Below are 27,700 nucleotides of genomic sequence, written 5' to 3' on the forward strand. Positions count from 1 at the left end.
TCTGATGTCTGCATAGGATCCGACTACTCTGGAGAAACGGGATTGCAAGCTCACCATCAGCGAGCATAAAACTACACTAGGGTTCTTTCACACCCCTTGTAACTTCAATCGATTACGGCTGCCTCGTGCTGGATGCTCTCGTGCTTCTTGGGTATACAATTGCTGCGGCTGATTTGAAACTGGTTCGTCCTGGGATGCTTACGTTTTCGAGCCGGGGTATATATGAGTAGGAAAGACGTGAATCGATCCTTCGAGCTTGAGTGCTGTTACGCAAGTCCCCTGCGTTTGCACCTGCGTCCAGTCCCCAAGTCAACCCGTTTCTTATCTTTCAGCCTCTGCCCAATCATCCACTGCTCATAATGTCCGACGATTATCGTTACCCTTCTGATTTGGATTCCGATGAGGGCAGTATTCTCTGGGACCAGGATTCGAGGGACTATCTCGACGACGACGACGAGGATTTCTTGGATAGTTTCGATGACCTGAGCATTTCCAATAGCGAGCGCCGTCGTCCCCTTGTTCTCCATCCCGTGGAGAGTTTATGCATTGTAAGTGCTTTGGACACTTACCCCGTGCAGTTCTGAAATCACGAACTGACATTGCATACCAGATATGCCTTGCACGGCCTAAATACACGCTGAATGGACGCTCGTATACGACTTGCGGTCTAAGATGCGCAGCTATCCTTCAGAACGCCACTCAGGCTAGCCCGGCTCCTTCCATTAAGCGCCTCCCCACTTCGACCCCTTCAGTTCGACCACCTCCGCGTGCTCCAGCTATTGGCACCCGCCGTAGGGCTTTACCGGCATCGACTGCGAATGGGGATAGTTCTCATACTCAGAAGCCAGTTTGTGTGGTACGTCTTCGAGATTGACGTTGGACTGGATCTTCTGGGGGCTGAACTTTGTCAGGTTTGTAAACAGCGACCCTCGTACCGTGATGCCGTGACATGCGGGCTTACATGCCTGGAGTCACTAGCAACGAATGGAGGAGATCCCACCATGTGCAACGTGAGTGTCGTTGGACTAGATTCTTTGGGGAGAGACGGTGCTAATCTCGCTGACCTTGTTCATTCCGGGCTGCCAAACTCTCAATAGTATTGTCACCGAAAGCCCAGACAGGGTACTGAGCCTCAATGTGGGACGACATGCGCCGAAAGTGCCAACAAAGCGTGTCTGTATTGTCGATCCCGTCCCAGAAATGGAAGATATCATCTGTGCAGTATGGCGTGCAAGAAGCTTTCGACGAAGCAAACACCCCTTTTGCTCGAGGCGCCAAAGGGACATGCGACCTATGAAATGGGTAGGTGGACTCGGTGATATCTTCTGAACAGAAATTAACCCGACTCTCGTCCTTGGGTGCAGTGGAGAAGAACTTTCTTAGCTCTTGGAAAGCAGGTGCAAGCAGCGTCCGCCCAACGGTCAAAAGGGTGTACAAGATTATAGAAAATGCGGATTTCTTAAAACCGTATGATGCTTACAAGTAGGTTTGAATACTCGAGAAATTGCTGTCCATCTAACCGCGCTGACAGGAAGCGGGTGAAAAATGAGCAGTTCCGCTACCACGGCACTACACGGACTTGCAGTCTTGGTAAAGTTGGATCAAACCAAACTAAGGTCTGCAACGACAGTCGGTGCTCCATGTGCAACATCCTGAAGACATCTTTCAAAGTGAGCCTTGCTAAACCCACTGGAGCGTGCGTGCTTTCCCAAGCTACCGTTCATATACCATTGGACAGCTGCTCGCGTTCTTCATTCTTAATAGGTTTGGCGCTGGGGTTTATACCTCTTCAGCTTCGAACAAGTACGTCGTTTCCCTCGTTGGCCACTACCACACTCAGCTTAACGTGTTTCCTAGAGCGTTCAGTTTCTCTAACACTAGCGGAGCCGTTCTTGTTACAAAAGTCGTACTCGGAAAGGTTAGGACGGTCAGTGCTTGGAATGAAGTCATGTCCTGTCCTACAGGCTATGATTCCGTGAGTCGTCTCCCAGCCTGTGCTGTTGCCTCGTTGACTGTTGTATAGGTTATATTCGATCGCCAAAATGGCACCTTGAACGAAACAGTTGTATATACAGATGATGCTATCCGCCCTGTATTCTTGATAACTTTCTCCTAAATGTTCAGTCACAAAGCTAGATCCTAATTGCGATTGGGTCGAGAGAATGACTATCATAGGCCCTGTGAAGTTCCCGATACTTTCTTACTCACAGTCTGAACGTTGAACGTTGAACTCTAGCCAGGAAAGCCGCGTTGCGGACGGGCCGCCTTTTTGATGCGGCCCAGGTATGTATTGATTCGCGTTGGTCACTTACACTTTGTTCGCAACAGGAGTGACCGCATGTGGATTCCGTACTGCTGCGACCATCCCAAGGAACGCAAAGGGAAGGGACATCTCGTATTCTCTGGGGACTCTCTGCGCCTGTATGCGACATCGTCCAACGTGACCAATCGACTCTGCCTCGTGTGGTCCCTCTTCGGCTTCTTCGACTCGATTTGTCCTCTCTTGGGCAGCTGCGGCTGATTGGGAACTGGTTCGTCTTTGAGCGCTTCCACTTACGTTGGACATATATATACGCGACGAAGAGCGAAATGAACCCCTCTTTTAAGCTTGAGAGCTGCCTCGCACGTTCCATCCGTCTGCACCTGCGTTCAGTCCCCAAGTCGATTCTCCTATCCGCGTCGTCTGAAATCACTATCCCGCGCTATTGCAATGGCTGATGATTATGGGTATCCTTCTGATTTGGACTCTGACGATGGAAGTATCCTCTGGGACCAGGAATCTAGGTCGGATGACGCCGATTCTCTGGTCACAAGTCTAGATTCTTTGAGTCTGGATGGCGGGAGCCCGCCTTCTGTGGGGATATGCATTGTGGGTCTTACACCATTTTCTATCCAACTCTTTCGATTGAAACTCACACATTACGGTGTACAGGTATGCTTGGCCCGCCCAATATACTCCAAGAATGGGCGCACGTATTCGACATGTGGCATGCGTTGTGCTGCTATTTTGCAAAGTGCGACCCAAGGCGCTGTTGCATCCTCTGGAACTGCGGGTCGTGGTTTCCATACCCATGGGCCAGATGGAGCTCGAGCTCGAATTCAAAAGATTCCAAGGCCTCCTTGTGTGGTACGTACAACCTTCGTGGTTGATGAGGTTCCCTATGGGTGACGATGGGTCCTTCTTTAGATATGCAAGAAGAACCCGTCTTATCGTGGTGCAGTGACTTGTGGACTGACATGTTTAGAGAAGCTAGCCAAAGATGGAGGAGATCCGACCATGTGCAATGTGAGCGTGTCTTCACCTTTTGAGAGGTGTGCAGGGTAACGAACCCCTTGACAGTACTGCCATCGCAAACCAAAGCACGGGAGCTACCCCCAATGCGGGACTACTTGTGCTGAAAAGGCTAAACTGGCTTGTCTGTTCTGTCGATGTCGGCCCCGCTTAGGCCGTTATCATCTTTGTGGGAGAACGTGCAAGAGGTTGGCGGTGAAGCAGACTCCTTTGTTGCTCGAGGCACCGAAGGGACACGCGACATACGAGATGGGTACGTTGTCCCAAGCTGAACATGATCGAGAGTTTGCGATTAATACGCTACCTGTGGGAATGCAGTGGAGCAGAGGTTTATCAAGGCATGGATCACCAACTCGAGTGGCCCTCGTCCAGCGATAAGCAAAGTCTTCAAGATCATAGAGAACGAAGACTTTCTGAAACCTTATGATGCCTACCGGTATCTAGTATCCTGTCGCCCAATCCTTCTCTGTCTGATCCATTCCTTGCCCGCCTTTGACTTCGCAGACGACGAGTGAAAAACGAACAATTCCGCTACCACGGTACACGACGAGTCTGCAACTTGGGCAAAAATGATGGGACGAACCAGACGACTGTCTGTGCCAACGCGACTTGTGCGGTCTGTTGCATCTTGAAGACCTCTTTCAAAGTTAGTTTGGCGAATGCGGGCGGAGCGTGCGTTTGAAGTTTTCTTTTTTTGTTTCAGCAATGAATCCTGATGCTGGATTGGTGCAGCTTCGGACCCGGCGTTTATTCCTCCACTGCCTCGAACAAGTAAGTTGGGACCCACGTCATTCCCCGGTGGTATTTGAGCGCTCAATCCTTCCGATCTAGAGCGTATAGCTACTGCGGTCAAGCAGGGGCCATGCTACTCACCAAAGTTGTACTTGGGAATATCCACTACGTTAACGGGTTCGCACAAGTCAGGGCTTGTCCTCCTGGTCACGACTCTGTGAGTAGCGTTCCTTTTTGAAAGCGGAAAAGTTGGCTGATGGAGGGGTGCATTGAATATAGGTCGTCTTCGATCGAATGGGTGGAGGATTGAACGAAACTATCGTCTACTCGGACGATGCCATTCGTCCTGTGTTTTTGATCACCTTCTCTTGAATGTTGTAGATCATCTAGCCAGTTCCTCCCTCGACTTATGCTGTATTTAGATAGTTCAATCGACGGGCCGTTGCACCTGGAGTGCTCCCCTCCAAAACCATCTCGCACGGTGTCACGCAAATCAGGATGCATACTCGAGTATTGTACGATTAAGAGCGGGACCAGGTAATCGTCATGCTACAACATACAAGTGGATGAACGAGAGAGAGAGGAATGAATTGATTGATTGAGTGGATGGGATGGGACGTGATTGAGAGACAGATAGAGAAACAAACTACAGAGAAAACCGAAAGGAAAAGAGAAAAAGATGAATGACACGAAAAAATGATGGATGCTGATGATACTACAGTGGATGAACAACGACGAAACAACTTGAACCAACCAAACCCTAACAAGAAGTGAAGAAAGAATGGTAAACTAGTACAACGCAGTAGGTAGGTAGTAGTAACATCATGCGATCGAACAAAAAGAGCAGCACTGAGTAGCGAAAGTCGGAAAACAAGTACGGGATAGGGAGGCAAGGGCTGCTAACTCGTGTTCATCCAGAGCAAGAAAGTGTTCCTGACGACGACGATGAATAATTACAAGGATGGGAGTGGATCGTCATGTCGAGGATTGAGAGGGGGCTTGTCGTACAACACATGTGCGGTGCTGGCGTTTACTGCCAGTACCCACCAGCATTCTGTCGGTACGGGTAGAAGTTGCCGTCATTGCCGCTCTGGGAGTAGTTCAAGTGACCCTGAGGTCCGCTTTGATGATGTCCACCCTGCTGAGGTCCTCCAACATTGCTGCCAACACCACCAACACCGCCTCCGACACCCGAACCGAAGCGGTGTCCGCCATAGAATCCTTGGCCTTGAGGGCCGCCCTGTCCACCCTGGCCTTGTCCTTGACCTTGAGGCTGGCCTTGGACTTGGCTAGGCTGCTGTACAGATCCGCTGCGCCCTCCAACACCGCCGCCAACGTCCTTGCTGCCGTAGGGCTTGTAGGCAGCTTCGGGAGACTGGCCACCGCCACGAGGAGCGTTGGCAGACGAGTTGGGTCCACCTACACCGGTCGACTGGCTACCCAAGCCCATGAAACCTTGCATGCCACCGGAGCTTCCATACAGCTGCTTGCCATACTCGCCGCTACCGACGCCAACACCGCTCTGGCCGAGACCAAGGTTGTGTGATTGCTGGTGCTGTTGTTGGTGAGGGTGGGTCTGGTAGTCGTCGTAGCCCTGGTAGAGACCTTGGCTTGCGTAGGGGTTGCTCTGCGGTTGGAGGCCGACACCGACGTTACTGCCGGGCTGCTTGTTGGCGGGGTTAGGACCGGATCCAGGGCCTGGAGGGCCAGGCTGGAACATGGGGTATTTGACGAAGGGCTGGGGGAGACCGTACCCGGAGCTGTAGGGGCTGCCAAAGTACTGGTTCTGGGGCCCATAGGGAGAGTAGTAGTATGGGACGTGAGGAGGAGCGTATCCTTGCTGAGGACCGGCGCCAGTTTGTTGGGTAGGTCCAGCATTCTGTTGCTGGGAGGCCTGAGCGCTGGGAGGGAGGACGCTGTTGGCTGAGGCTTGCGAGGCAGGTCCCTTGTTGTCCTCGTGTCCGAGAACGTTGCGACCACCGAATCCAGTCTGGTGAGACATATTATCAGAACAAGTCCCAGTGCACGGGTAAAAAGAAACTTACGCGTTGATTGTCATAACCGTAGTCGTTGGATCCAAACGCACTCGAGTGGGAAGTCTGGTGCTGGTTCTGAGCATTCAGCTGACCAAAGGCACCGTAAGGAGTATCCTGAGCCTGGGTAGTAGGGGGAGTGGGGGTGTTGAAGTAAGGAGCAGAAGCCTCGCTTTGCCTGAAGTAGCTCGAGTGCGAGGTGTTTTGCAAAGCGGGTTGTTGCTGCTGGACGGTGGGCTGGATCTGAGAAGGTCCATCGAGCTGAGAAGGCAAGTTGTGTTGGCCATAGGATTGGTGGCCGTGAGACTGGAGCTGTTGTGGTAGATGGTGTTGGAGATGGGGAAGTTGTTGATGGTTGGTCGACAGGGGAGGTTGTTGCTGTTGCTGTTGTTGAGCAACGGGCTGGTGTTGTTGTTGTTGCTGCTGTGGCTGTTGTTGAGAGAATTGTCCCAGGGAGGCGTTGACAGATGCGTGAGAGGGCAAGGCAGATTGAGTGGAGTGAATGGGTTGGGAGACGGAGCTGGGAATGGATTGGTGAGTTTGTTGAGGCGCAGCAGCTTGAGCGGGAGCAGCTTGTGGGAGGGGTTGTTGTTGCTGTTGTTGGAAGACGGAGCCGAGAGAGCCTGAAGCAGCGGGGGCAGTGGCAGGAGGGGGGTTGGGCGTTTGTTCGAATGCGGGTTTGGTCTCGGCTTTGGGGGCGGGAGGTTCCTGTGTGGGAGCAGCAGCTGGAGTTTCAGGCTCAGCACTGTAAAACGTCAACAACCGTTAGAGCTAAAAATAGACGATTAGACGGATAAGGACGTACGGGGTGGATTCGCTCAGCGATTCGCCGCCAAGGCTCAAGCTACCGAACTGCATGCCAACCTTTTCAATGCCAGCGCCAAATGAGCTTGGCATGACAACGGGCTGGTCCGTGACCTTGTATCGTGGGCCAGCGCGAACGCCAGCAGCAGATCGAGAAGCGAGTTTGGGGGAGGGAGTTGCGGTTGTGTGGGCGGGGAGTTGGGGAGTAGCGGATGCAGGCACTGGAGCAGCTGGTTTGGGCTCTGGTTTGGCCTGGGCCGGTTCTTCTCGAGGCGGTTCAGGAGCAGGAGCAGCGGCTTCTGGTTTAGGCTCTGGTTTGGCTGCAGGAACTGGCTCGGGTTCGGCCTTGGGCTGAGGCTGTTCTTCCTTTACAGGTTCTGCCTTGACGGGCGGCTCGTCATCCCAAACGGGTGCCTGAACGGTTGTAGGTTCTTCTCGAACTGCAGGAGGAGCCTCCTTGACCTCTGGCGCAGGGGGAGTTGGCTGAGCAACTGGGACAGGGGCAGGTGCGGGTGCGGGAGGAGGAGGAGCGGGTTTCTCCTGCGGCTTACTGATTTCCGATTAAACATTCATCGATAAAAAATCAACGTGGATCGCACTCACCTAGCAATCTGAGCCCAAGAGAGTTTTGTCGTAGCAGGCTTGATGGGCTGTCTTGCAGTAGGCGCGTGGACAGGAGTGGCGGCTAATCCATTGGGAGCAGCAGCAGCGGAAGGGTCCTGGTTCCATGTCGAGGGCTGTGCGGCGGCAGAGACTGAAGTCGTCGAAGTTGAAGTTTCTGGCTGGGACGACGAGGCCTCGGTCCATCCAGAGGTGGATGGGGTGACAGCGTTTTGCTGGTCATGTGCCTCTTTGTCTGCGATGGCTGATTTGTTGGTGGCTTGTGCCGCTGGAGTGCTGTCTGGGGTTGCGCCGTTGGCTGTGGGGGCTGTGGACGCGGGGCGAGGGCTGTCGGTACGATGGTTGGCGCCGCCTCTGGCTACACCGCCTCGACCACGAGAAGCAGGACCACCGCGTCCTGGGGGACCGCCCCTGCCGCCTCGACCACCCCTTCCACCACGAGAGTCGCCTCTGACTGGGGCATGATCCTTTGAGCCTTGGGCAGCAGATGGCGTCTTTTTGTCCTTCTTGCGTGAAACTTCGCCCCACTGAACCGCAACGCCTGGGCGGTGGAGAGCGTGACATGTCACCCTGATGCTCGATGGCAACGAGGTGGCGAAAACGACGCACCGTCTGTGATCCTGGTGGCAGCCAGCTGGACATCGCCGTTCACTTCGAGGAGAAGGGTTTGGAGGTCTTTTGAGACGTCGTCAGGGAATGAATTTTTGGGTGAAAAAGGTGTGTTGTTTTACCATCGTTTGTCCAGTTTGGAAAAGCGTCTTGAAGATGGCGCAGTTCCTTGCGATACTTGAAAGGCTCTGGCTCGCCTTGTTGCGTTTGGGTGCGAATTGCAGATTTGTAGGTGGACATTGTGGAGGTTAGAGTTGACCAGTTCCATCTACCAATTTCCTCTATACAACGCGGAGATCGAATCGTGGGAACCGCATATTCCTTGTATCATTCATCGCAAATGCCGCTACATACAACCACTAGTCTAAGTTGGAAAGCAGGAACAGTGCTGACCCGCCCAGCAACGCCCCGATGATCACAACAACAACCGCACCGCCGACGGGGAGAACAGCGACAAACGGGCCATCCCATTTCTCAGGCAAAGTCAACGCAGACAGCTCGGGTGGCAAGGTAACGTTGGCCAAGGCAGCACACTGTGCAGCGTATCCTGTCGACAGCAGTCGGTCAGCGCAAACCTAAAGACTTGGACGGTGGTGGTGCATACCCGAGACGATGATGTTTGAGCCGACCTTGAGATCGGGAGACGGAAGGTTCCTGTCGATGAGGAAATGGAGCATGCAGGTTTGGCTGTCCACCAAAGCCCAGACCACATCCGTTCCGCACAGGCAGGCGGTGTTGTCGTTGCAGCCATTGATCATGTTCCTGGCCAAAGTCAAGTTGGCTGCACACTACAGTGGCTATTAGCTGGATTCTGAATGAATAGGGACGACATACAGCCTGGGTAACAGGACCATCTGGAAGGTTGAGGATATTCTGGGTGGTGTAGGTGATCTTGTTGTGCGGATCCGGAATATCGAAAGCGAGCACTGGTTTATGTTAGCAACCGCCGTGCTTAGGGGCTTAAAAATGGGTACCTTGGCCAGCCAGAGCAACGACGAAAGAAAAGACGAGGAAAAGGAACTGCATTGCGGCGAAAAATAAAGGAAAGTATGGGAATCCTACCAGAGGACGATGAAGAAAGAGGGAAAGCCAGGCTAAAGGCAACGGAATCACACTGATGGTCTTTTATCCCAACGACAATTGATTGATAGCAACCACAACTCCCATTTCATTCTCCTCCATCGTCTATACCATACAGGTCTTTTCTATACCCCTCTTCTACTCCGAATACCCCGTCTTTTATTTTCTAACCGTCTTTTGTCTCTTGAACCAAGGTTTAGGAGAGGTTCCCATATTGAGCGATCACGTGACTGGTCGCGTAAACAGAGACAAATTTTGATACGCGTGACAGGGATTGTTGAACACGGGGCTGTTGATCAAGTTGTGTTTCTCCTCCCGTCATGGCCCCTGTCGCCTTTACCGGTGCCCTTGCACCAAAGAAGAAATCCGAACTCCAGGACATCGCGACCGCCCTCAATATCAGCGATCAGGGCACTAAAGACGATTTACAGACCAGAATTAAGAAACACCTTGACAACAACCCCGAACTCGAGGAAGACGCCAAGTTTGCCGGACTATACGCCAGAGGGCGGAGGCGCGGGAGTGTCGCACCAACGGGGTATGTCATTTCTATGACTACTTGAAGCGATGAACTAATATGTGACTATCTATTAGACTCAAGGCTCCACCGAGCACCGCGTCGGAAAAACCGCGTTCCTCTTTGCGCATTGCCCCTCTCGATCCTATTCGAGAGTCAACTCCTCCACATGACTTGAGAGATGTCTCAATGGCTCTCAAACAACCCGTATTCTCATCTCCGCCGTCTACTGCTACACCACAAGCCTCTCCTGCTAAATCCGTTGCCTCCCCCGCTGCGCCTATAACCGCTATGGCCGATAATGAGGGGTCCCCCAGCGTCTTGCCTTCCCTACCACCAAGTCCGGCCAAGAGTATCATCGAGGTCATTTCAAAACCGCAGCAAATCATTCCAGCGGTTCAGGAGAAACTCGTAACCCAAGAGATTATCCATAACGGACACGAATACCTAGAGGCGACGAGAGAGGTGAGTGTTTGTGGAGTATGTGTGTGTATCGTGTACTGACGTGCTCCCACAGTTCTTGTCAAACTCCCAAAACTTGTGGACGCTAACTGCGTTGTTCGAGTTTGGGTACATTTGGTATACCGTCATCCCATGGGCCTATTTCGCGGTCAGTTTCTATCCCATGCCACTCCCTTGTAGACTGGCTAATCCTCATCAAACTTTTTCCAACTCTCCAGATTCCCCTTTCACCGAAACCAGACGGGCTCTCATTATCCATTCCCTACGCACCATTAGCAGCCTTCCAAACCTCTGCGTTTTGGACTGTACTTCTACATTGGGTGATCCCAACCTTGATTGTCCCTGCCTTCGCTGGTCATTTAATCTCCTTCACGCCCCCACCACCACCACCTCAACATCGCACCACGAGCACAACAGTCGACTTTGCAGCTGACGGCACTTTTGACGCTTCACAATCCGCTTCTGCCCCTCAACAGCCCAGAACAAGCCTACCGTCTCCACCGCCTTTCGACTCGCTTACAGCTGCCATCATCAGGTTCGCCGTTGCGTATGCATATCCCTATTCCAAGCTTGCAGCACAGGAGCATGTGTACGGGCTGGACGTGATAGGTCGCGAGTGGAGATTGTTTAACGCTGGCGTGGTGCTTATGTTGGCATTTGCTGAGGCTGTCTTGGGCGTTGCGCCCAGGAGCGTCGTGAGAACCCTTCACAAGGAGAAGGATATTGTGACTGGAGAGGAGGGCGCTGTCGTAGTGAGAGGTGGGGGAAGGTTGAGTGAGGAAGTTGATTAATGAGGGGAGGGAGAGGTATCTTTATTGAGATCTAATTTTATCGAATGCGATTTTTGCTTTCGTTGTATATAGCCCTAGCCCAATGTCCGTTTTGGAGCGTGTTTTGTAGGATTACGATACTCGATTCTCTTGTGTTATTAGCTTTTCTTTTCTTCTCTGGTCATTGCCCTTCCCAATCTTTCGTTCTGCCGGTCATAGCACCCCCTTGTTCAGTTGCCTGCTTGCTTACGACTGACGACGACGTCGACGACCTTCTGAGTTTTGTTTTCTGTTTCCTCTATCTCGATCTCAACGTAGTGTAGTTGTACCTAGCTATTGAAAAATGGTAGAATGCACTCTGCTTGATACCCAATCTTTTCTGAATTTTCTGACACGTTGCAGGAGTCAGGACGGATCAGGCTGACCGGAAGCCATTTCTTGGACCTCGACGTCCACCATCAACAGCGTCCTTCAGCGGCGATGGCGCCGTCGGACGCGACAAATTCGAATCCGGTTCGAAAAGACGATGCCCATGCTGGGACGAAGGATGGGGAGACCAAGTCGTTGACAACTTCATCGTTCTCTTCCCTGTCTTTCCTTGTTGCTCTCCAGCTATTTTCGAGGTTATTCACCTCTATACTCAACCAAGCGTTATTTCGGTGAGTGTGCCTTCGATGATTACCCCAGGTGATACTCACCTGTGAATCAGATTAGCTTCGCCTAGTGTCTTCGGAACTGCTGCTATCCAGTTCGAACTGGTGTTGAGCACCATCTTGTTTTTGAGCCGCGAAGGGGTGAGGGGCGCCATTTTGCGAAGTGGGGGTGGGGAGGCCAAAGCGGGGAAGGTAAAGGGTGAAGAGGACGACGAGCAGACGATCAAAGCGAGGAACTTGACGTTCTTGCCATTTTATTTGGGCTTGCCGCTTGCCCTTGCGACTAGTGTGGGTTATGTTGCGCTTGCGAGTGAGGAGGTGTTGAGGCAGCCGAGGTTGCATCTGGCGGTGGCTCTCTATGCTGTTGCGGCGCTTGTAGAATTGGCGAGCGAGCCTATGCATAATATGTGCGTTCTCCTTATTCTCTCCATGCCTTTAGGCATTGACGAAGGAATTGGCGCTGTGCGAACGCCACAGGGCAATGGTACAGCTAAAGACGCATGTGAGGGTTAGAGCGGAGGGTTTGGGGATAACGTGTAAGAGCTTGGTGACGTTTGGAGTGCTGGTGTACGATGAGAGGTGGGGGCAAGGCACTTTACCCCTCGTTGCCTTCGCCCTGGGACAGTTGGTGTATAGTCTTGTGGTATTTGGGTATTATGCCAAGATGCTGGGCGTGCCATGGTTGAATTCGTCCGAGAGGTGAGTATTTCGCTGCTGTTTGAGGGAAGACCTGGTGTTTACTCCAGTTGTGTAGGGTAACCAAGGGGAGGATATCAAATTTTGACTTCGATAAGATGCTATTGAAGCTGTCGATGACCATGACGCTGCAGAGTGTCATTAAGCACTTTTTGACGGAGGGCGATAAGGTTGTTCTTTCGTTCTTTAGTCCGTTACAGGACCAGGGAGGGTATGCTATTGCCGTCAACTATGGTGAGTTCCGTTGCTTTCAGGAGGGCTGGCCATTAAAATGACGTTGACAGGCTCGTTAATTGCGAGAATCGTCTTCCAGCCGATCGAAGAAACTCTCCGTGTGTTCTTTTCGAAACTACTCGCCCCCGCCCCGTCCTCCAACGCGAAACCGCCCAAAGCAGCTCTGGTACAGGCATCCACCGCCCTTCTTAGCTTACTCTCGACCCAAGTCGCGTTCTCATTTATCGTGACTATCTTTGGATCTGCATATATCGGCATTCTTCTCCCGGTTTTGTTGCCGAGGAGGTATTTGGAGACGAGTGCACCGAGGATTCTTGATGCCTGGGTGTGGTATATCCCTGTTTTGGCTGTGAATGGTGCGTTGGAGGCGTTTTTGGCGAGTGTGGCTGGAACCCGTGAGGTTAATCGACAGAGTCGGTGAGTGGTGCACGTTGCTACTTCAAGATGAGCTGCTGCTGATGTGCCATCGCTGCTACCAGGTGGATGGTATTCTTCTCCATAGTCTACGTCTCCGTCACTATCCTATTCTACCGGTTAGGCTTTGGCGACGTTTCGCTCATTTATGCCAACATCCTCAACCTCCTCGCGCGCATTGCCTACTGCTTAGCGTTTGCGTCTCGATACTTCCATTCCGCGGATCCGACGATCCGAATCCCTTGGAAAACTATTATCCCTCCGTTGCCATTCATCCTATCCTCGCTTCTTTCAGCGTGGCTAGTCAGAATCAGTTACAGGAAACTTCAAGTGGGACGGGTGCTGGAGGAGAAACAGCGGTTGGCGGTCTTGCTGGATTGGAGGGTGATAGCGCATGTGGGTGTGGGTGGGTTCTTGGCGTTAGGGTGTTTGGCGGTTTGGTGGATTGTGAAGGGAAGAGGTGTAATCGAGAGATTTAGGAAGGGGAAGGAGGAGTAATGTATCACTTGGGACTATGTTATTCGAGTAGGGCAGGATTGTAGAATATGAACGATTCCACTGATCCGCGGAGTGGATTCAGGGCTGCCAGTGACTGCAAGCCAGGAAAGCGACGTTCATTTCGATTGTCTCTGATTCCACAGCTAGACCTGTGATATGTGACAAGTCTGACCGTTATGAGTTGCGGAGGGGATAAGGTCGAAAAGGTCATCCGCTGGTGAATCAAATTTCACTACGACTTACCTGCCCTGCGGAGCAAGAGAAGGCGACCAGTTTATCGAAAATAATGCAATAAGTATAGACTCGCCCGGTTGTTACTGTTTAGGGACATGTCGGTAAGCTACATGCCTACGGTTTTGGAATCATGATCAGCTGGGAGATTCCAAGGTCAAGGCCAGAGGGCATGCCAATGGAAGACCACCGCGATTTGCCCGCTGAGAGTCCTCACCCACTCAACCACCCACGGGCCAAATCAAACTTGCATAATTCCACCCAACCACTTCTCATAATTAAACGTCACAGGGAAGGGGTTTCTCCCCGCTCCAGAATCCAGATACGCGGTCGAAGCACGATCCACACTCAGCATGAACTCGCGCGGGATCTCGTCTGGCCAGTCGGGGGTGGATCCGACGGAGGTGTCGATGGCAAGCTTGTAAATTTCATAGTCCTTGCGTTCGCCGCCGGGCGCTGAAAGTGGGGCGTCGAGGAGGTCTGTGCATTGGGAGATGTAGCTGTTGGTGCCAGGGCATTGTCAATCAGGGAGAGCTGGAGGAAATAGGGAACACACGCACCCGTGGTACTCCAATTCTTCGTCCTCGGGTACACTGGGATCCAACAATTGCGTGGCGATATACTCCGTACTGTGCGTATCAATCACAGCTCCACCTAGAGGTTTCGCCTTCTCAGTATGCCGGGAGGCAGGGTTCTTGGAATGTGCTTTCTTGGTGTGGTGATGGTGGTGTGGGTTGGTCTGGGAGCCTATCCAGCGGCGGACGCCTTGTACCACGCTGTTAAGAAGGACAGCCTCAGTGAGATGGAATGTAGGGCCGGAAAGTATGAGGATGCCGCACCGAGATTGAGGATCCGTAGATCTGAGATGGTGCGGTTCGAACGGACTTTGGTGGAGGTCTTTAACAGTTTTCCTATATTGCACTTCGTCAGATCCGTCTTTTACAATTTCCACCGAAATAACGCACCCGGGCAACTTCAACGTGCTATTCATCGAATACGCAAAGTGCTTACCCATGGATGTGAATAAGCTAGGCCTGTAATATTCCACCCAGAAATCCCCCTTAGTTTTAGCAAACTGTTCGAGGGCGTCTGAGCATTCAGAGAGGAGGTAGGCTGTGGAAAGGTGGTCGGGGTTGAACCAAGAGCGGTAGCCTCCGCGGACAGGCGGGTTCGTGATTGTGCGTTCTTCGGAAGAAGAAATGCCCAGAAAAAGGTTTATCGCTGCTTGTTTGTCTGCATCTGTGGGGAACGGGTCAGGAAGAGGCTATGGATGGAGGTGAATGGAAAAGGAGGCAGGAAACACACCGAGAAGGGAGTTAGCGTAGAAACGCCGGATGTTCTCGATTATGTCCCGCGAGTGACTGTTCCAGTGAGGCATACGTCGGTACGTTTCAACGCGGTTGACCAGCGCGCTTCCTGTGTACTGTAATGCGATAGCTAAAAATACTTCAGCGCTCCGAAGGAGACACCAACACGGTCACACTCACTGTCTCCATGATCATGATACATCTCGGTTAACATGTTAACTGCATCGGTATCAAATGCGAGGTTAGGGTTGTCGACGATCCCGAGTGCGTACAGCTGGTGGCCGAGGACGCGTTTACCGAATACGAACTGGGCTGCGTTGGTCCTGTCTAGGCAATCTACGCAGTTGATGCGACAAATTCCATTTTGGAGTTTGATGGTGTTGCGCCAGACAGCGGGTTGGGGGTTGGAAGAGTCGGTAGAGGAAGTATCGAATGTAGCCGAGGGAATGGGGGATGGTGATGGTGAAGAAGATGGGGAGGAGGAAGAGGAGGAATAGGCAGAATTCTGGATGTAGTGGGAATAGGGCTCCGGGCCCGAGTGGAAGAATCCGGTTAGTTGGATGGATTCCTCGGCCAGATCTTCGAGATAGCTGATCACGTCTTGGGTTTTCCTAGTCACCGGCAACGGTCACCAGGCACTCCACGGTGTGTAGGAATGGACGACTCACTCCTTGTAAGCTCGAGACATATCCCAGGCGCGGTAGACCATCTTCTTGTCCTTGGGTAGGAATTGGTTGAGGTATCGAACACATTGGGTGTATTCGTCGAGCAGCTTAGATTCGCGAGGGACGGGTTCGCGACGTTTGATTAGGTTTAGGATTGTGATGGGAGTTCCGTAGCGTTTGAAGAGGTCGTCAAAGTGTTTGGCTGCTGCGGAGAAGAAGGGGTCCACTACACTGACTGTACGGGGGAGTTCAAATTTGGAATGGAGGTAGAGATAGGGTGAGACGTACTTTCAATGGGAGGTCTAGGAACCATGCTGTTTGTTTCCTGTGTCCAATAGACTGGGATACTGCCTCGGTACTACGCAGGAGTCAGGATAGTTGAAGGGAATTGATGACCTGTATACGTACTTGAACGTAGCTAGTGTATTTGGGACTGGGTCGTCGCTGTTGTTTATTATCGGAGTCGCAGCGGTCGGGAAAGTAGAAAGGTGTCGTCAGTGCTTCAGATACGATTTGTTCTGTTTCGACTTCATTGGCGACGTTGCCCTGAGGCGTGGGTTAGGGAAGTAAGAGATGATATAGAAAGACGCACTTCGTCGTTAACACCTCGCTTGAGATAGCGTGCGCCTGCAAAGTGGCGGGACCGACGGGCAATTAGGGTGACGAATACGACGCGTCCCAGCACGGTTAACTCTGGGAATGGTCAGAAAGGAATAGCATGATTGGCGGTTGGACATACTGGCTTGGTCAACGTGTCCATGGATAAGTGGGACCAACCAGTGTTGCTTGGGTGCTGGTTTCTCGGTGCTGGTAAAGGCAGCAGACATCATGTGGAAGTTCCAGGCAAAACGGTCGTTGAAAGAATAATCGCGTCGAGCTATGCGTGTTGAGCCGACGAGATTGTCTTGAAGAGTGGACGTAAGGTCATAAGTGTAGCTAAAAATTGTTGAGACTTTAGTTGAATTGAATTCAAAGGAGCCAGCTCACCTAAAGTAAAAGTTCTTGGACATGTCGACCTGCTTGAAGATGTTCATTAGCCGCTGCTCTTCTGTTGGCTTGTCAATCTTGTGGTTGAAGCAGACAGGGATGATGTCTGCATTCTCGCAGTGGTAGAGATAGTGGCCACCTAGCAGGGCGACGACTGAGCGCTTTGAGATGAGGATCATGTACCAGCCTGCTGTGAACTTGATGAACCCTGCGACACCGAAGAACACCCTGGCCTTGCCCAATCCACCGTGCGGCCTAGTCCCGTCGTCCAGCATCCTCAGCATCGCACTCATCTGCTTCCCGCTGTACTCTCCTTCATCCTCGACGATAACCAGTTCATCTTGCGTCGTCCGGTCGATCTTGATGATACGATGCCTCGAGTCGGTGGTGTTTGAGGCGATAATGTAGAACCTAACTCTGTTCTCATAGAGAATAAATTTGTTGTAGGCGGACGATGTGGGGACTGTTTGCGGCATCGCCCTTTCCCCCTCAATGCTGCATACTGAGTCTGGTTCAGTCCAAAGCCGAGTCAAACCCCGCTTGATGGCCTCGATCGGATCATAACCCTTGAGCGCTTATCCCCTTATCCCATGCGCCCATCATTTATAGGCTTAATAGGATGACTGCCCATCTTTGATTCAAGTAGAGCTGTATCAACCTTGTTTTCGTGAAGGAAAATCAGACGGCGACAGATGGTCGACTCTGGACCATGGCACTGGTCTGCTCTGGCATAGTCAAGGTGGCATTTGATGGGCGGGCGAAATCAAGCATGTGGTTCAAGGCGAGAATTCAGCGGATGTACCACCGCCTTGACACTTGAATCTCGGACGCAGGCGGGCCGAACTTGAACGCGTTAGCGTTCGACGCGCATGGAAGACGCCAAGGCTGAGACTTCTCTAACAATTGCGGATGAAAGAAAGACTTTGGCAGGTGTCCGCGAACCAGCGCTATTCGGCTCTCAGCTCGAGAGGACAACGTTTATTGGTTAGGGAATTTCACTTTGACGAGACATGAGAATGGCTATGGATAACGAGATGCCTGTTTTTTGTGACAAACGACTGAAGGGCATCGCGGTATAAGCGGTCTTTAGATCCACTGTTCGAGACCTGCGAAGCACCAGCTACATACTGTCAAAGTGAGAAACTTTTGTTGATCCTTGTCGAGGGGTGTAGCATCTGTCGTGAAAGAACTAGATTGTGCGGCGATAAGAACTTTGTTTAATTGTCGGGTGGGTGATGTCCGGTGTCAGGAAAGTGTAATTCACTCCCAAGACCTGCCTTGTGCGTCCATTCCGTTCTCAAGGGCTGTCTAGTTGAATATCTCCGGACTTGGTCTATCAAGCCTGTATCACTGGAGAAGCCAGGTACCCATGTGTATAGGTACGGAACGACAGAAACGATAGGATGTATGGAAGGAATGTGACTTTTGATAGATGGGTGGGCCTTGTCTCGGTGTCTGGTTTTCGATCCGTGTGCCTGCCGAATGGACGTGCTGAGAAAACCCACCTTTGCCGCTGGGGGAGGAAGACGGAAGCAAAGAAAGACGTGGCGACCGGGGGTGCGGTGGGATATTTAAACGCCTGTGGCTCGCGTTTGGTAGAACCCCAGCGCACTCTTTCAGTTCGCCTTTTCATCTCCCAGTACTTGGTGCTACCACAATTCACCATGCGCTTCCTCACGCTCTTCCTCTCCTTCCTCGCCGTGTTCAACACGGCTGTCACCACAAACGCGCTGCTCATCGACCTCGACCCAGTCAGGCTGTTGGGTGTCGACTTTTCGGCGAGAACCAATTATAATGCGCCCAGGCCTCCGTGGGTTGGAGGCGCTGTGCCGGGTTGGTACTTTGGGCCGCACCCAGAGAGGCATCCCAAGTTGTTCTGTTTGGTTGGGGTGAGTACTAGTTTCACTGGCGAGAAAGACGGATGGAGCTTGGACACGGACACCGCATCTCCATCGCACTTTGTCTTTCGGCCTTGGAGTGCATGTTCTTGGCAACGGACTCGGGCTCAAACGTCCGCCGCTTTCTCTTACCCCATCGAGAAGTCCATTTGCTAATTATGGTCATTTCCCTTTTTTGCAGCTCGTATGCAGACTCTTGGACCTCCTCCCACTTCCATTCAAGTGCCCTAAGCTCCCGCCCCGCCCGCCCCCAAAGCCTACCCCGACTGGCACCTACCCTCAACCCACGCCTACTCCTCCGGCTGATGGGTATGAGCAGACCTTCAAGAACTTGACGGGTGCGACGCAAGGGCATGATTATTTGACTTTTGGATTGGTTGATACTGTTCCTGGTACGTTTATTTCTTGGAATATGTGAGGGAGGAAACTGATTGAGATTTTTGTAGATTGCAAGGCGATGTGCAATGGCATTCCCGAGTGCAAGTTTGCAAACAGTGCGTTTCCTTTTGTCCCGCAGCCCGAGGAGATCCGAGTCTTACCTTCCGTTTCACCCAGCCTACTACGACGTGAACGGCAAGGATGGAAGTACCCAGCTTACTTGTGCGTTGTTCAAGGGCTGTCACGATGCCAGCACTGCGACCAATGAGGGTGGCCAGACCCAGCCGGATGGGAGCATTAATTACATCAGGAACAGTGATGGGTGGTGCAAAGCTTAATGATCCAGCTGGGTGTAGGGGAAGAGGTGCATCCGCTATAGATGAGGTCCCCGGCCAATTACCAGATCTTACCTGACTTTGATTCTTTCGTGGAACTGATATATACCTTCACTCTAAGGGCATGTATGTACTGTACTGGCCCTGTATTATTCGTCGTTCGGGACATTGGTTATGGACTTATATTTGTACCAGAGAAAGGTAGGCTTCAGGTTGAAAGTCTGTCGTGGAACTGGTTGAAGAAACAAGAGGTATGTAGTAACTAAAGAAGTGAGTGCCGGCGAGTAAGGCTGAGCAATGTCCAAGAACGTAACCATACAGGCCTGTAACCCCGAGAAAGAGGAACCAATCAGGAACAACATTCGACTAACGCTAACGAATAACGGCAAATACGAGCAATTACAGTAAAGAACAGCTAATTTCTCATATGTAGTAAAGGATATATATATGTACAAGTGCGAAGTTGCGCGCCCGATAAGTAATAAAAGCTAAAGCGTAGAGTAACATAATGTATAACGCCTATTGGAAAAGATGGAGGAGTATCGGTGATCAAGGACGAGGACAGGATGGAAAGGCGGTGGCGGTACAAGTACAAGAAAGGGTGCGAGTCGGAAGGGAAGACATTAAATAATAAGCTGAGAGCGATGGCCAAGATGAGGAATGGAACAGAAAGAATCGGAAGGTGATTGAGAAGAACATGGTGGATGGAAGGGGGAGTCCGAGACGATTGAATGACATGGGAACAAGAATGCACAAAGAGAAAAATAAACTGTTGATCGAGAGAAGACAGATCATACACTGAGATCAGCGCGAATAGGGATGGAAACCTTGCTGCTTCCTCATCGCACCGTGAGTACGCGCGGGGCCGAGTCCATTGGGTTGCATCCCGCCAGGCTTTCCGCGACCGCTGTTGTTCATCATCCCGGCCATGCCCTGTTGCATCCCTGCAGCGCCAGCCATACCGGGTATCATACCGCCCATACCCATGCGCATGGTGGGGTTGAGACCGTTCATCAGCATCATATTCATCCCCGCCATAGCGTTTAGTGGGTTCTGGATGGGTGCGCCGGCAGAGTTTGAATTTCCGCCACTGGCATTTCCGGACGCGAGGTTGGCCATGTTGAGGCTGGCGAGCATCATTGGGTTCATCGCCGCCATCACGTTGAGGGGCATTGCGCCTCCTGCTGCGGGGTTCATGTTGTTCATCGACATATTCATCGGCATACCCATGTTGTTCATGGGCGTGTTGGGGATGGACATGGGGTTGTTGTTCATATTTGCCATGTTCATTGCGCCCAAGTTACCCATTGAGCGGTTGAAAAGCATGGCCGCCATTGGACCCATTTGAGCCAGGTTGAGGGCTGGGAGGGAAAGTGCAGGTGAAGGCGTGGTAGAGGAGCGGTCGGGTGTGGAGCCTCTGTCGGATGTTATCTTATTCACGAGGTTGCGGGTCTGGTCCCGTTGGTTTCTGGCTTGTGCGAGGCGAATTTCGATCTAACGGGAGTGATCAGGGTGAGTATAGGAATGCCAACCAGGCCATGGAAGTTGTTACCTCCTTATCGTCCAACACCAACCCAATCTTCCCAACGATATGGTTCAACGAGGTCCCGACGTCTTCGAAAGTGACGAATCCGAAACCTTTGGAACGGCCTGTTTCCTTGTCCATCATGACGGTTGCGTCTACGACCTTGCCGTAGGAGGAGAAGAAGGCTTTCATTGATTCAGAGGTCGTGGAGTGTGCGAGGCCGCCGACGAAGAAGCGAGTGTTTCGGAGGTGTTCTTCGCGTGGAATAGCGCGTTTAGGGTCAATCTGGGAGTGAGATAAGGACGTTGTGGAGAGAACGGGGAAGAGGGCTACGAACTGCTTTGCCATCGAGAGAGTGACTTTGCTTGAGGACGAGGTCTACGCAGTTTGGGTCCTCGAAAGTAAGGAATGCGAAGCCACGGGAGGTGCCTGTATTTGGATCGCGCATGATGGTACATGCGTCAACCTTGGATACGAGTTAACGAGGAGACATTGTTGGTTGTTTTGTGTTCGGCATACCTTGCCAAATTGTTCAAAGTAGTCTCTTAATCCCTCTAGAACGGTTTCAGAACAATGATTAGCGGAAGAAGGTAGAGGTATGGGTAAGGAATAGTACCATCTGTAGTATCCCAGCTAAGACCGCCTATGAACATTTTCCTACAGTGAGGATATGGATAGGTACGACATGCGGGTAGTATGGCCGATGGAGGTAATAAAGAGCGGGTATCACGGATATCGAGTAGTAAAGGGGTCCGGTAGGTCGTGAATAAACGTCCGGTAGAGGACTCAAAAAGACAAGGAGGACGCACCCAGCATCGTGCATTTCTGACGGCTTTTTGCCGAATATGCTGTCTGAGGACGAGGCAGCGGGTGTGGATGAATCCACGCGGGGGATGGGGCGCTGGGCGGCGCGCTGCTGGCGCTCCTGGCTGGGCGTCTGCTTGTAGGCAGAAAACTGCTGAGCGATTTGTGCCGAGTAAGAGAGCTGGCCTGGCTGGGTGTTGTCTGAGCTTGACGTGTCCATTGCTTGCTGGGGCGAGGCTGAGCGGTTAGCATCGTCTGAAGCGTCCTGGGGTTCTGTGGAAGTTTGTTCAGTAGCGTCGTTGGCAGTGCCGTCGTCGTCTAGAAAGTCTTGGAGCTCGTCGCCATAGATGTCTGTTGTGTTCAGTGAGCTTAGCGGTGAGGTGGGGACAGAGGTTGTACGCACCACCATACAAGTCAGAGTCGAGGGAGGGTTTTGACATTGTTTAAGGAATTATATGAAGGAGAATATGGTAGAGGGTATTATAAGGAAGGATTGAATTGCATCTATAGTTGTAGAAGATGTTCAAGGATGGTCCAACGACGCCGCCGTCTGTTCCTTGCGTGCGAAGATCACAATCTGCCCCTGTTTGTCAAGATGCCGACACTGGCGCCGACGACGATGAGGAGCGACTTTGGCGATGAGCACAAAGGTTGTGTTGTTGTCTTCTGAAACCGAGCTCGAGCCGGCTGCAGCGGATTTCCAGTCAACTACCCTTTTGGGTTTCGACGGATCCACGACTGAAATGTTATTTCACTCCTGACCAGTCTCTTATTTCACTCCTTTCACCACTCTCACCTATACCATGCATTCAGATGCCTTTGATGTTATTCCCTACGAGGTCCTCTTATTTCTCAAACGATCTATACCACACACTCATATATCCACATAGGACATCAAGGGGGATTGGAAGAAACTAGGTTCAGGCTCTTTTGGCAACGTCTACAAGGGTGCGTCTTCCCTGAATCTATTGCGAATTTATCTCCAATTGTCTATGCAGGCAGTTACCTGGGCATCGATGTGGCGATCAAAGAGGTTCTCCCATCCAACGACTACGACGTTGCAAAATACTTTGAACGAGAATGGAGGCTCATGAAGGAATGCAGGCATCCCAACATTTGTCTTTTCATTGGCCTCAGCCGCGCTCCTCCACCCGATAACCGCATCTTCATCGTCTCAGAGTTCATCGAAGGAGGAAATGTCCGCCTCTATATCCACGACAAGAACAAACCCTTCCCCTGGCGCCTCAGAATGTCCTTTGCAACAGACGTCGCACGCGCACTCGCTTACCTCCATGCCCGCAAGTGTATCCACCGCGATCTCAAGGGAGAGAATCTCCTTGTCACTTCCAATGGTCGCATCAAGGTCACCGACTTTGGTTTCGCCAGGATTGCAGCTAGGAACGAGGAGGAGCTGAGACGTCTCACCTTTTGTGGCACCGATTCCTACATGTCCCCTGAAATCCTCCTTGGCGACGAGTTTGATCTCCCTACCGATGTCTTCTCCCTTGGGATCATCTTTTGCGAGATTGCGGCGAGAAGGTTGGCGGACGATAGGCATTTCAAGCGTCACCCACCGACGTTTGGAATTGACCCCGAGGAGGTGAGAAAGCTTGCTACCCCTGGCTGTCCGGAGGACTTTTTGAAGCTATGTTTGGATTGCTTGAATACCGAGCCAGCGAGGAGGCCTGGGACGAGGGAAATATTGGACAGGTTGAGGTTAATCGAAGCGGAGGTACTTGCGAGGCCTGCCGAGGATGGTGATGTCAATGTGGGGAGCGTTAGGTTTATTTCGGGCGCCCGCAGGCCCGGGGCCGCACCTAGGATTCCGAGCTTTGGTATGGGAGTTGGGAAGGATATCAGAGGTGGCAGTGGTATGAGCAGTGCCAGTAGCGCCAGCTCCGATGAGAGTGACGAGGAGCTGATGGAGGCGGTTTCGAGGTTAACGATTACCAAGGCCGGATTGGAGGAAAGGTCGGCCTGGAGTACTTCATCTAGTGAGTAGGATTCCATCCCCTGCTTATTCGTCTGTTGACTAGTCGTACAGGTGTACAACCTCTACTCGACAATCAACATACGCCTAATGGATCAACCTATAGCACCTCCGTTATCCGTCAAGCTGCACATTCTAATACGCCCTCCGCACCCGCTCTATCCTCAATCCTGACTATCAGACCTTCACCCGATCCTAATCGTGTCCCTGAACACGTCCTCCCGGCGACAACGTCCGACATATCTCACGCATCTACTGCGAGTGTGGACCCTCTGGAATCACCTTCGATCGTGTCCATCGCAACCCTCGACTCGTATCGCACAGCCAACACAGGTGAAAGCGTCATTTCAAGCACGTATGCAACTGAGGGTGGCTCCACCATTCGATCGCTGCATGCTCCTGGACATGCAGTCCTTCCGACTGTACATCGCTTCACATTGTTGAAGCCCGGTACAAAGCCGAAGAAGGTGTCGTTGGGTGGAGGACCGGGAGGTATAGGAGGGGCGGGAGGTACTGCTGGGGTGGTCACCCAGAGTTCTGTCGAAACCTCGGTCTGGAACCCGCTGGAGATATTCTTCTCGAGCGGGTTATTGATTTCGAAATGTGACCTTTGTGCGAAGAGGATTGGGTGGAAGCCGTTTTTGGAGTGCGATGATTGTGGGTTGAGGTGTGTGTTTTTTCTCTTGTCTGGTCATCTCGGTATTGATTGTGTTGCGCGTAGGACCCACGTCAAGTGCGGTGATCTGGCCCCGAGGGATTGTGGGATGCGAGCAGTTATGAATGGGCATCAACATTCGACGCCTGTTGAGATGAAGAAGATTTCTCAGTCGGATTCGAAGTAGTACATATAATGTAGTTGTAGATGCAATTGGACTAGTAATGTGTACATGGTATGTGTTATGAAACGGCACTCATTCGTTCGACTCAATTGTAAGTGGGGATAAAGACGTATGTATACACAAAAAAAAATGCCCCCTGCAAGGCTCGAACTTGCGACCTCAGGATTTTATGAGCCAATGCTCACTCATACCGAAATATGAGACCTGCGCTCTAGCCAACTGAGCCAAGAAGGCTTAATACAGCTAATACAGAGCTTGTAGATAACGTCATTTCGCTTGATTTACTACTACAGGGTAAATCAAAGTGTTTGGCATTATTTGGGTGGGAGTTTCGGGTTCCGAAAGGGGAGGTATGATCTGAAAGGCCGGCTGGGCACCGATGCTTATACCTTGCGAAGCAAAGAGCACAGTTTTCAGGCATTGTCGTTGCGCCATCCGTCGGGACTCGGCGGTCACAGGACAGACACACGAGCTCCCGCTGAACCCAGGTCCCAATTTGATGTTGGCGATTATTCGCAACGACATCAGAACACGCAATGATTCGACACCAAGGGTATGTTTAACTATGAAACTGTGACCAAAGATCCAAGTGCAGAAGAATCTACGGCTCCCACTGGCAGACCATTGGGAACTTTGGTCGACGCTTCAAGAGAACAGAACGCAAACACGGAGGAGTACGTCCCATGTAAAAATACCCTGTCACACCACTGTATACATTCGCAAGCCACCAATCCCGCAGACCAAAGGTCAGCAGGTTGATTCAGTTATTTGGGGCAGGATTCAGCAGTTCAGGCTGTTTGAGGTGGAGTATATTTCTGTACCGGTGACCATGTTTCGAACGATTAGACGAAGAGACGAGGGATATTTTGCCGAGGGTACTAGGTAGAGACTTGATTTGGAAATTCGCTCCTATGTACTTAGTTTCACATCGACTGTTTGTATTGCTTTGTCAATTGGGACAGGGGGTTTATCTAATACTGGTTGGGAGAAAACCTTGCTTTGCAAGGTAACAAGGAGGCTCGGTATTGGTTGATTTCTAGGGTCTACTCTGACCTTTTTTATAAAACAAATTTTACCACTGAATAGAGAGGGATCATTTGGATGTATACACCAATTTCTGGAACAAAAGTCGATGTTTTGGTGGACAGAGGATGAATCCATGTAGTCATAATTTGCTCGTTTGACGGTAGGATTTACAGAGGAAACGAAACAGTGGTGGCTGTTATGTCTGCTGAGATTTTCCGCTGGTCTAAGGCTGTCCACAAGTCAGCCCTACTCACAAGTACTTGCAAGTAGACCCATGGGAATACTTGTGAGTATCCTGACTCACAGATCCGAGTCACCCGTGCCAAGGTACTCATGCGAGTCCGAGTTTGGGATTTTGGCCTATGAGTACTTGCAAAAAGGCCTTAAACAAGGCTTTACAGCACCCTAGTGCTGTATATCTGCTGTAAGTAGGGTCTATCCATGAAAGGAACACTAAACAAAGGTATATTGATAGATATATCACACATTAAATGTAAGGTGGTGGTGGTGATATAGCCTTGCCCTCGGTTCACACTGCGCAGAATACACATGACCAAGGTTTATTGGAAGCACTAAGTATCTACGCAGATGAACGGTGAGGGGTAATGAGGCTAAGGTGGAGACGCGCGAGCACTGGCGAAGTACCGGCGAGCGTGTCCGTTTCTAACACAACCAAACAAAGTAATCTAATCTACGACCTCGAGGGACGTCTTCCTTACATTAAAGGCATAGAAACCCTTGTGAGTATTTGACTCGTGGATCCGAGTCACTCATGCCAAGAAACTCATGAGAGTCCGAGTTTGGCTTTTGGTACTGTGAGTACTTGCATGGCAGGTCTGAGTCGACTCGTGGACAGCCTTACGCTGGTCCCAGAAATGAGGTAGTATTGACAACTGCCAACATTGAAAACATTATCTGTGAATGTGAGTGCACAATGAAGAGCCGCCATCCATGATAGAGATGTACAAATTGTCTACACAGCGTACATGGGAATAACCTCGACACTCGTGACTCTGGTGAGTCTGGTGAGATCCCTCAGCAGGTGACAGGTGCCTGGTGGCTCCGTGAACCAAGATCCTTCAAGCACTTCTGCTGGGTCTGCTAAGGCAATAACAGCTTAGTTCTTGCAAAGAATGTGAAAAGGCTGCAAGTGCCAATATTTGAATTTGGATACCTGGATGTCCGGTAGCTGAACATTGGTTATTGGTCTGCATATTATTGAATCCAGCGACAAGGGTAATTAAACTAGTTGTGCACAAACAAGAGCCCAACTTGACTAGCACAGTCTGGAGGGTGGTCAAATTCCCTGAGGTCTCACTGATGGATTTACAGGAATCACCATAAATCGAGGAGAAATAAGTGGATATTTCAGATAATTTGCTTAAAGCGACCCAGGTCAAAGCCAACTGGACAAAGATAATAACGGTAAGGGGTTGTTTCTAGTGCACCAGCCCCTATCACAGCCCTGCATTGATTGCGATCTAAGTATTTTGTCATCTCATGTATGTCATTGAATTTCAGTTTGGGCTGTGAGGTTGCCTCTGACAGTCCAGTGGCCAACACTAGAATCTAGTGATAACCAGCCCCTGCGGGTTTTAGGGTCAACCCTGTCGCGGGTCGGGTACGGGTTGCCATTCCCAGACCCGCACTGTTCAAAACGAGCCTCAGATCATCCAAATTGGATGAGAATTGAAGGAGATAGGCACTAAACATTGTTTCAAGCGTATCTCAGTCATTTCTCATCCGTTTTGGATGAAAGAAAGCTCAGCCCGTAGCAAAAACCCGCGGGTTTTTGGGTCGGGTTAACCAGCGGGTCGGGTCAGGGCCGCCCTTCCAAAACCTGGGGTTAACCCTTGGTGAACACTAGCTAACACTGAACACTGCTACCTGCTCTTCACAACAGCCTTTATTGCAGCATCTCAATTCTCCTCACAACCTTTGGTCTTCACATTATGGGATTAGGAAATTTGTGGAAGGTAAGAGCCTTTGAGATGTAGGCGGTATGTCGGAGGGCTGATGAATTTGGATCATGCCATGCCCTGCAGTATTTGGAACCTGCACATCAATCCCATAACCTTGCCTATTAAACATGTAAGACGATGTACCACTGCAATAGACCGATGACCGTTCGCTCTATGAGCGAAAAAGCTCAATAGAGCGACCGGTCTGGCAGGGTTTGAAAGGGGGGGGGGGGGGCGCGCCATCACACGCTCAGCCGTAGTTTTTATTTTACCTGAAAAGGATAGATACCATAGAGAGAACCCCCACTTCCCGTAAAATAGAATTTGATGAGTGCGGGA

General features: G+C 51.3%; 10 protein-coding genes and 1 non-coding gene across 11 annotated transcripts; 6 read left to right on the forward strand and 5 right to left on the reverse strand.

Moving 5' to 3' along the window:
- Nucleotides 1-359: 359 nt before the first annotated feature.
- CC1G_09721 (hypothetical protein) lies at nucleotides 360-2,116 on the forward strand (the record flags this gene model as incomplete). The annotated part of the gene is made up of 9 exons (XM_001834169.2): nucleotides 360-548; nucleotides 611-856; nucleotides 912-1,010; nucleotides 1,098-1,302; nucleotides 1,365-1,482; nucleotides 1,532-1,670; nucleotides 1,739-1,803; nucleotides 1,858-1,975; nucleotides 2,024-2,116. The coding sequence occupies 9 exons, from the start codon at nucleotides 360-362 to the stop codon at nucleotides 2,114-2,116; spliced, it is 1,272 nt and encodes a 423-aa protein (XP_001834221.2).
- Nucleotides 2,117-2,710: 594 nt separating this feature from the next.
- On the forward strand, nucleotides 2,711-4,396 carry CC1G_09722 (hypothetical protein; the record flags this gene model as incomplete). The annotated part of the gene is made up of 9 exons (XM_001834170.2): nucleotides 2,711-2,869; nucleotides 2,933-3,127; nucleotides 3,188-3,286; nucleotides 3,341-3,545; nucleotides 3,611-3,728; nucleotides 3,797-3,964; nucleotides 4,025-4,063; nucleotides 4,124-4,241; nucleotides 4,304-4,396. The coding sequence occupies 9 exons, from the start codon at nucleotides 2,711-2,713 to the stop codon at nucleotides 4,394-4,396; spliced, it is 1,194 nt and encodes a 397-aa protein (XP_001834222.2).
- Nucleotides 4,397-5,054: 658 nt separating this feature from the next.
- Nucleotides 5,055-8,124, reverse strand: CC1G_09723 (hypothetical protein; the record flags this gene model as incomplete). Its single annotated transcript, XM_001834171.2, has 5 exons — nucleotides 5,055-6,014; nucleotides 6,070-6,802; nucleotides 6,863-7,411; nucleotides 7,465-7,976; nucleotides 8,092-8,124. The coding sequence occupies 5 exons, from the start codon at nucleotides 8,122-8,124 to the stop codon at nucleotides 5,055-5,057; spliced, it is 2,787 nt and encodes a 928-aa protein (XP_001834223.2).
- Nucleotides 8,125-8,391: 267 nt separating this feature from the next.
- Nucleotides 8,392-9,117, reverse strand: CC1G_09724 (hypothetical protein; the record flags this gene model as incomplete). Its single annotated transcript, XM_001834172.2, has 4 exons — nucleotides 8,392-8,638; nucleotides 8,696-8,879; nucleotides 8,926-9,017; nucleotides 9,066-9,117. 4 exons carry the CDS (start codon nucleotides 9,115-9,117, stop codon nucleotides 8,451-8,453), a joined length of 516 nt encoding a protein of 171 aa, XP_001834224.1. The 3' UTR covers nucleotides 8,392-8,450.
- A 374-nt stretch (nucleotides 9,118-9,491) lies between these two features.
- On the forward strand, nucleotides 9,492-10,941 carry CC1G_15310 (hypothetical protein; the record flags this gene model as incomplete). Its single annotated transcript, XM_002910357.1, has 4 exons — nucleotides 9,492-9,709; nucleotides 9,766-10,153; nucleotides 10,206-10,298; nucleotides 10,369-10,941. The coding sequence occupies 4 exons, from the start codon at nucleotides 9,492-9,494 to the stop codon at nucleotides 10,939-10,941; spliced, it is 1,272 nt and encodes a 423-aa protein (XP_002910403.1).
- A 459-nt stretch (nucleotides 10,942-11,400) lies between these two features.
- Nucleotides 11,401-13,415, forward strand: CC1G_15311 (RTF domain-containing protein; the record flags this gene model as incomplete). The annotated part of the gene is made up of 6 exons (XM_002910358.1): nucleotides 11,401-11,579; nucleotides 11,630-11,980; nucleotides 12,051-12,272; nucleotides 12,328-12,503; nucleotides 12,554-12,920; nucleotides 12,983-13,415. The coding sequence occupies 6 exons, from the start codon at nucleotides 11,401-11,403 to the stop codon at nucleotides 13,413-13,415; spliced, it is 1,728 nt and encodes a 575-aa protein (XP_002910404.1).
- A 472-nt stretch (nucleotides 13,416-13,887) lies between these two features.
- On the reverse strand, nucleotides 13,888-17,081 carry CC1G_09726 (polyphosphoinositide phosphatase; the record flags this gene model as incomplete). Its single annotated transcript, XM_001834174.2, has 10 exons — nucleotides 13,888-14,146; nucleotides 14,207-14,885; nucleotides 14,952-15,083; nucleotides 15,134-15,564; nucleotides 15,622-15,853; nucleotides 15,907-15,976; nucleotides 16,027-16,164; nucleotides 16,211-16,311; nucleotides 16,358-16,554; nucleotides 16,606-17,081. 10 exons carry the CDS (start codon nucleotides 17,079-17,081, stop codon nucleotides 13,888-13,890), a joined length of 2,715 nt encoding a protein of 904 aa, XP_001834226.2.
- Nucleotides 17,082-18,227: 1,146 nt separating this feature from the next.
- CC1G_09727 (hypothetical protein) lies at nucleotides 18,228-19,380 on the forward strand. The gene is made up of 4 exons (XM_001834175.2): nucleotides 18,228-18,494; nucleotides 18,685-18,895; nucleotides 18,950-18,997; nucleotides 19,059-19,380. The coding sequence occupies exons 1-4, from the start codon at nucleotides 18,270-18,272 to the stop codon at nucleotides 19,217-19,219; spliced, it is 645 nt and encodes a 214-aa protein (XP_001834227.1). The 5' UTR covers nucleotides 18,228-18,269; the 3' UTR covers nucleotides 19,220-19,380.
- A 640-nt stretch (nucleotides 19,381-20,020) lies between these two features.
- Nucleotides 20,021-21,985, reverse strand: CC1G_09728 (hnRNP A1-gamma isoform; the record flags this gene model as incomplete). The annotated part of the gene is made up of 6 exons (XM_001834176.2): nucleotides 20,021-20,710; nucleotides 20,769-21,026; nucleotides 21,079-21,207; nucleotides 21,261-21,285; nucleotides 21,551-21,896; nucleotides 21,949-21,985. The coding sequence occupies 6 exons, from the start codon at nucleotides 21,983-21,985 to the stop codon at nucleotides 20,021-20,023; spliced, it is 1,485 nt and encodes a 494-aa protein (XP_001834228.2).
- A 337-nt stretch (nucleotides 21,986-22,322) lies between these two features.
- On the forward strand, nucleotides 22,323-24,377 carry CC1G_09729 (TKL/LISK/LISK-DD1 protein kinase; the record flags this gene model as incomplete). The annotated part of the gene is made up of 5 exons (XM_001834177.2): nucleotides 22,323-22,384; nucleotides 22,436-22,493; nucleotides 22,544-23,539; nucleotides 23,590-24,202; nucleotides 24,257-24,377. The coding sequence occupies exons 1-5, from the start codon at nucleotides 22,349-22,351 to the stop codon at nucleotides 24,375-24,377; spliced, it is 1,824 nt and encodes a 607-aa protein (XP_001834229.1). The 5' UTR covers nucleotides 22,323-22,348.
- A 127-nt stretch (nucleotides 24,378-24,504) lies between these two features.
- Nucleotides 24,505-24,608, reverse strand: CC1G_20195. The gene has a single exon. It is a non-coding gene; the product is annotated as a tRNA-Met (tRNA).
- Nucleotides 24,609-27,700: the final 3,092 nt, after the last annotated feature.

Source organism: Coprinopsis cinerea (genome assembly GCF_000182895.1).
Source record: "Coprinopsis cinerea okayama7#130 chromosome 10 map unlocalized cont3.10, whole genome shotgun sequence".
NCBI classification, from domain to species: domain Eukaryota; kingdom Fungi; phylum Basidiomycota; class Agaricomycetes; order Agaricales; family Psathyrellaceae; genus Coprinopsis; species Coprinopsis cinerea.

Coding starts and splice junctions, on each gene's coding strand:
- CC1G_09727 (XM_001834175.2), top strand. CDS start 18,270: ATGCGCTTCCTCACGCTCTTCCTCTCCTTCCTCGCCGTGTTCAACACG. Junction 18,495..18,684: donor AGTTGTTCTGTTTGGTTGGG/GTGAGTACTAGT, acceptor CCTTTTTTGCAG/CTCGTATGCAGACTCTTGGA. Junction 18,998..19,058: donor CGAGTGCAAGTTTGCAAACA/GTGCGTTTCCTT, acceptor CGTTTCACCCAG/CCTACTACGACGTGAACGGC.